This window comes from Trypanosoma grayi (assembly GCF_000691245.1).
Source record: "Trypanosoma grayi strain ANR4 Tgr_692_V1, whole genome shotgun sequence".
In the NCBI taxonomy this organism is placed as follows: Eukaryota; Euglenozoa; class Kinetoplastea; order Trypanosomatida; family Trypanosomatidae; genus Trypanosoma; species Trypanosoma grayi.
The window spans coordinates 1-6,400 of NW_008826311.1; the positions used below are offsets into that span (position 1 = coordinate 1).

A 6,400-nucleotide genomic window follows, 5' to 3' on the forward strand; every position below is an offset into this window, starting at 1 on the left:
TAGGGCCGGGATTCTCTTCCACATTTCCACTAAGCAGTAACTTGGTGCGGATGATACTGCTGATGGCGCGGCAACACGCGCCCCAAGAACGACAAGGATAACACTGTGTCCCAGCGAGGCGCGGCTGGCCCCAGTACTTCGTGATGCCGTAAGCCTGGCACGGCAAAGTTCTCCAGGTGGCGAACGTTGCTGGCGCCTGGCTTTCCCTTTCCGTGCGGGCCGCTTGGCCTTGGTGCCGCGACGGGGCGGCCGGCGCCACCAAGGTTTCGAATCCTTAAACGCGAGTTTTCCCTCCGGCCAGGCCCAAGAAAGTTCGGAATAAAGTGCCAAAAATAAACATAATCCAAAAGAAAACAACAAATTGCATAACAAAAAAAAAAGTAACCCCTTTCCATATAGAAGTTGGGCGGCGATCAGCGTGCTCTACGGTAGTGGCTGATGGGGCAGGGGCATCGACGCAAGTCGAGAAGAGACAAGGCGAAAAACAAAACAAAGAACACAACGGTTGGAAATTAAACGGCTGCCGCGAAAGAAAAAAAATAAGTTCATGAATGGTTTTTATGTTGTTTAATCAGGAGCCTCGGAGGGTTGCTTTGAGTGCAAAAGACAATTCAAAGGCTGCGGGAAACCATGTGTCCCCGTGCGGCCGCCGTAAAGGACATGCGGGTGGGGTCGTGGTTTTGAGTGCTAAGCGGGGGGTGCGAAGGTATCCCTTTGCCAGCATCATTGCCTTCTGAAGCTTGTGCGTTGGCGGCTGCCACGCATTAATCGGAACATGTTGCTCCCCCTAAGATCGAACAGAGAACGAACAGAAGTTACCTCCGGGAAAAAAAAGCATTAACTTTCTCCGTATTGGATGCCGCCAAACTCCCGAAGGCAAATGGGGTGCTTCATTAATTAGGGACACGGACGAGGCGCTATCAACAAGATGTGGGCTGAAACAACTGTTTCACATGGTTGCGCCGGTGGGAACTTGAGCAGTTTATTTTGCACTCTGGGCATTTTGGGTGCCTTTTGGTGGGCTTCTCCGCATCAGCATCGACAGCTCGGATTTTTATGAGTGCCGCGATCGGCGGAATAATAATAATAAAAAAAAAACAACGCAGTCAGAAGCTCCAAAGGGGCAAAGCGAAAGCAATGAACAAGGCTTGGCGGGGAAGTGGGGCATGAACAGCGCGACGGCACGGGATTTCAGAGAACAACTCCGCGGATGGGGTTTCAATAATCCGGGCAATTAAGAGCGATGATGTGGTGAACGGGAGCCCAAAGAGGCGAATTCAACATCTTTTTTGGCATCTCCTTTTGCGTTAGTACACTATTCCACCTTGGGGTCTGTTGGGATGAAGTGTCCGAACTCGGATAGCATGAGATTGAAATGAATGAGAATGATAAAGAGTGCACTACTAGTGTTTGGATGGTTATTATTTAAATCAATCCGTATAGTTATACCATTTTTATTATTATTATTATTTAAATGCCCCAACGCCCTTCCCATGACATTTTAGACGCTGGCCTGGGGAGATTCCTTCTTTCTCTGTCCTCTTTGCCTGTGGGTTTCCTTCATTGTTTTTATTTTTAGTTTTTATTATTATTTTATTTTGCCTTCGTATACATTTGGGTGGTGCCCCACTCTTCCTCTTTGCCCCGCAGCGTTCTTGTGAGAGGCATCATGGGGTGGGTGTGAGGTATGCTGGGAGTGGCAGAACACTCTTGGTGCTGTCGCGTGTTTTCTCATGCTCGTTTTGTTGATCTTGTCCTTGGTGATGCTGGTTTTTCAATGCCTTCTCCTCTCGAACTCTCCTGTTCTCTCCAGTTTAAATAGCCACATACATACACAAATACGCAGAGGTGACGCAGCGGAATAGGTTCGCTATCCGCCGAGGGAGATACGCATAAGCTCCTGCCGCCTGCTGAGCTGACCCGTGTTACCGACTGCGGGAAGTCAACACAACAAGAGGGTGGTGGATTTGTGTTTTTTTTCTTTGCCGGCCTTCCTTTGCCACGGTGAAGATCGTTATTCTGTGTTATCATCTGTTGCGTGAACCTTAGTTTCCTCCGGTGTTCTTGTTGGTTGCGTTCCAAGGCATGTCGTCCAACATCATTGACCACAGCTTCTTCTTCACGCCGCTGGAGCGCGACTTCATTGCTCACGCGGAAACATCAGTTGAGACGCGCCCCGGGAGTTTTGTGACATTTATGTTTCACCCGCTATGGTTGTGGCTGAGCCGCCACCTTGTGCCAGAGATGGTGGCGCCAAATGCTATTACTCTGGCAGGACTTGTTAGCTCTATGCAGTCGTACCAGATCATCAGTGCGCACTACAACAATGACACAAGTGATTCAACGGACTTCAAGACACACGTCCCCATTTTGCTTTCGTGTTTACTGTGTATTGTGACGGTTGTGTGTGGCTCGTTAGATGGGGTTCATGCAAAGAGGTGCCGTTCAGCAACTCCGCTCGGTGATATTTTTTCGCGTGTGTGCAGCAGTATCTCCCGCATATTCTTCGCCCTCACTCTAATGGGGGCGTTTGGCGTGGGAAATCTCCGCACACAATGGTACTTGCTCATGACGCTGCAACTAGTCGAGTTCAATACAGTGCTTGGTCGTATTAATGCAGAAAACCTCAAACCCCAAAAGGCGAAGAACCTCGCATATCACCTCACGTACTGTTTTCGTGACTCGGAGCTCTCCTTCCTGATCCTGTGTGCTTTGATCACGCGGCTCGTCTCCCCCGCGCAAGAATTCTACCTCCTCTTTAGCCCAGACTTTGCAAAGAAGAGTTTCTTGGCATTGGTATTTCTGAGCTTCGTCAATGTTTGGATATTAAAGATGAATCCGAAATACAAAACAAACATTGCCCTCTGTCTTGCCGCTCGCATGGTGCCACTATTCAAGATTCTATCCTTTAACAACTACAGTATTCTCAGTGTCATCAGCGGTGCACTGGTGGTTGCACTTCTTTCGATAGAGGTTTACGTGAGTAACGTTGCCAGCCGCCGAGTGCATGCAGCAGTTGTTTGTATCTGCATAGGGTCTGTGTTTAACGATATTTTTTCTATCGTTGCCTCCATTCTGTATATTATTGGTATGTTGGTGGACCTGTCGTACTCTACCCGCATCCCGCTATTCGTTCCGGTGAAAAACGTTTTCTGCGACGGCGTTTTTGACCTGTGTCACGCGGGGCACAAGAACTTCATGCAGAATGCGCTGATACACGGCAACCGTCTGATTGTCGGTGTCTGCGGGGATGAGGAGTGTGAGGCATACAAGCGGCGTCCTATCATGACGACCGCCGAGCGCGTCAACGAAGTGCGCATGTGCAAATTCGTTTCGCAGGTGATCCCCAACAGCCCTGTGTCGGGAGTCACGGAGGAGATGATCAAGCGGCACAACATCCATGTCGTCGTGTGCGGCAACGAGTATGACCGGCCGGATGACACATTCTACGCGGTGCCGCGCCGCCTCGGCATCTTACGCACCGCCCCGCGCACGGAGGGCATCTCCACCAGCGTCCTCATCGCTCGCATCCGCCGTGCCACGGAAATGGACGTGGCGGCGAAGGATAAGGCAGCGGGGCGCTCGACGGTGAAGGACGGAGAGTGACGCCCCGGCCGTGCGGCGGGCAGGCAGGGCGAGAGGGAGGCGAGACCACCAGGGCACACTAAATGACTGAAGACGAGAAAACCGGTATGTGAGGCGAACGACAAGCAACCCACAAACACACAAAAAAAGATGAAGATAAAAAATAGCAAAGAATAAATGTACTTTCTTTCTCCTTCCTTACCAGACATTGGTCGTGGAAAAGCTTCGAATGCCGCACCTAGTAATCTTAGGCGGACCTGTGTCCGGTGGGTAATCAAGCTGTTCTTTCTTCGTGGTTGTACGCTTCCGCGTGCTTGCTGGAATCTGTTTTACGCAAGCAATTGCTTGTGGAGTGTTGGCTGCACTTTTCGCACAATGTCTGTTTCATCTTTTGTTGTTGTTGTTGTTTTTTTCGTTTTGTTTGCACGTTAATTTTATTTTAATTTCCATGGGCCAGAAAAAGGGAGTCTTCAGGACACAGAGTGAATAGTTTCATCATTGGGGCGTACATAGCAGGTGAGAGCGGCACTTCCCTATACTGTCGAAAATAGAGTAAGCTGAAGGAAGGCAAAATCTTCTTTGAACATATTGGCAACACAGCGTCCCTTCTTGGTATTATTGATCCAGTACCCCATTTTACTAGCGCTACTGGACAAGTGTATATTGTCGCGATCACTAAACATAAAGAGTTCGAAAGATCACAAATTCTCTGCGTTGCAACAAATCATCGGAAGCACAGAGGTTACGTTAGGAGACGGAGAAAAGGAGACAGTTTAAAGAAGGAAAGACAGAAAGGAAAAAAAAAGAAAAGAAAAAAAGAGAAACAACTAAGCAGAAAAAAAGAAGTTTAAAGCGGTTGCCGAGAAAGTGAAATATTAAGGCAAATACAAGTATGTGCACCCCTAATGGTAGTGGGTTTCATGGCGACGCAATGTACCAGGCCCATTTTGGCGATCGGGGTATTGGTGATGGTTGCGCTGGTGGTGGGGGCGGGGCGCAGTCGCGTTTTTTTGGTCAGGCAGCATCTTCGCCGACAGGCGCCATGACGGGGAGCGCCTCCAATTTCTCACAGTGTGTTTACATGGTGTGTGCCAACGGGATGCCCTCACCGATGAGTTTCGCGCCACAGAACGCCGTTCCAGTTGGTGTTCCTGTGCAGCCGGCACCCTGTAGCCCCACAAGCGCGGCAGTGAACACACTGCCCCAGCAGCCCCAGCAGCAGACAGCGTTCATGGTGAACCTGGTAGATGGGCAATCTGTTCCTTGTGTGCCGGTCCAGCAGGTGCTGTTGGCAACGCCTGGCCCCATGCCTCCTTCCCCAATGCTCACGGGTGGCGGCGGCGGTTTCCAAAGGGTACGAAGCAGCTGTAGCGTGAATCTCCAGAGCGAAGGAGGTCCTGGGGACTCTAAAGAGGGTAGTTTGTCTCCGTTACCTCCAGGACAGATGAATGGCAAACAGATAAAAATCACTTCGCCAACTCTCCCTTCAGTTGTGTCACCGACCGGATTGCATTCCATGCAGATGTCGTCATTTGCCCATCACTTCTCCTTGTCCCAAATGACACAAGGTGGAGGCAGCCGTCTGTCAGATGAGGTTTCCAGTAGCAGAAACAACAACAACGGTGGTGCTGGGGGCGAGCCTCGCGTCGACGTTTACGCTCCTGATTTTACCTCTGTGATTTCTCTGCCGGCTTCTGCGATTGTACATCAGCCTCCCCCTTCATTAGGTGTGTCGCGGTTGGTTCTCTGTCGTAAGTATATACCTGGCCGCCCAGATAGCTGCTGGAAGGGGGACATGTGCAAGTTTGTGCACGCCGACCCTTCAGGAGCACCACGCTCCCAAATTCATGTAAATTACGTTTGGCGAAGCGTTGAGCGATGTACGTACCCTCACCTCCCTCCTGGGGAGAAGATCGTTGTGTTGGCCCCGAACGGGCGACAGCCCGCAGAGACGTTTTCAAGTGAGCGTATTCTTGTTACGCGTGGCAGCCTTAATCGTAAGAGCCATGTGGGCCCGCTTTCTCGTTGCGCGCACTACTACTTCAACCGCCTCTGCAACCGGGGTGAGAATTGTAACTTCATTCATACGTTGCACATTGATCCAAACGTTGAAGTGGACTTTAAGCGCGCCCCAGCTTCTACTTCGATTGCACCGATTAAGAAGCGGGAACCACGCTCAAAAGGGCACGGTTCTGGAGGGAATCATGACCACGAGGCTGGCAACACTCCTGCACAAAACTGCAGTGACACACTGGCGCCACAACAGTCTATGGGTCTTTCCGCGGGTCTTAGCGGAGGTTCTGACCCTACCTCCAGCGGTGTATCGCCCCCGTCTCAGGCCTTCTATCTCGTGGTACCACAAAACGCCACTCGCTCTTTGTCTCGCTCACTTTCTTCAGTAGGGGGTGGCAGCGAGCACAGCATGAGTGGCGCGACAAACCCATTGGAGTGGTCGTTCGTAGACAACTTGGAGGGTTCAGTTTGGTCAGATGGCGATATCACTCCACAGTTGTGATGAACTTTGGTTAATAGCCCCTTCTGTTTCGCGTGTACATAAAGAGAAGGAGGAGCTGAGGAATAATGTGAAGACAAATGGAAAATGATATTGGGAAATGCAGGCTACTTGTATCGCAAAAGGCATCTGAAGGAATGCAATAACGTTGGACGTAATGCTTTGTTTTCTTAGTGTGTGTGGGGAGGTGGAACATGTGAAAGCCATGCGCGACCTACTATATATATATATATATACCGAGACGTGAACAGGAATGAAAAGGCTGAGAAAATCTTTAATGCCCTTTCATTTGGGGGGGGGGGG

The 6,400-nt window shown here is 50.4% G+C and overlaps 3 protein-coding genes across 3 annotated transcripts; 2 read left to right on the forward strand and 1 right to left on the reverse strand.

Annotated features, from left to right (window-relative positions):
* Nucleotides 1-29: 29 nt before the first annotated feature.
* DQ04_06921000 (hypothetical protein) lies at nucleotides 30-395 on the reverse strand (the record flags this gene model as incomplete). The annotated part of the gene is made up of 1 exon (XM_009314936.1): nucleotides 30-395. The coding sequence occupies one exon, from the start codon at nucleotides 393-395 to the stop codon at nucleotides 30-32; it is 366 nt and encodes a 121-aa protein (XP_009313211.1).
* Nucleotides 396-2,085: 1,690 nt separating this feature from the next.
* DQ04_06921010 (putative ethanolamine-phosphate cytidylyltransferase) lies at nucleotides 2,086-3,606 on the forward strand (the record flags this gene model as incomplete). The annotated part of the gene is made up of 1 exon (XM_009314937.1): nucleotides 2,086-3,606. The coding sequence occupies one exon, from the start codon at nucleotides 2,086-2,088 to the stop codon at nucleotides 3,604-3,606; it is 1,521 nt and encodes a 506-aa protein (XP_009313212.1).
* An 871-nt stretch (nucleotides 3,607-4,477) lies between these two features.
* On the forward strand, nucleotides 4,478-6,100 carry DQ04_06921020 (zinc finger protein family memeber; the record flags this gene model as incomplete). The annotated part of the gene is made up of 1 exon (XM_009314938.1): nucleotides 4,478-6,100. The coding sequence occupies one exon, from the start codon at nucleotides 4,478-4,480 to the stop codon at nucleotides 6,098-6,100; it is 1,623 nt and encodes a 540-aa protein (XP_009313213.1).
* Between the last annotated feature and the right edge of the window lie 300 nt (nucleotides 6,101-6,400).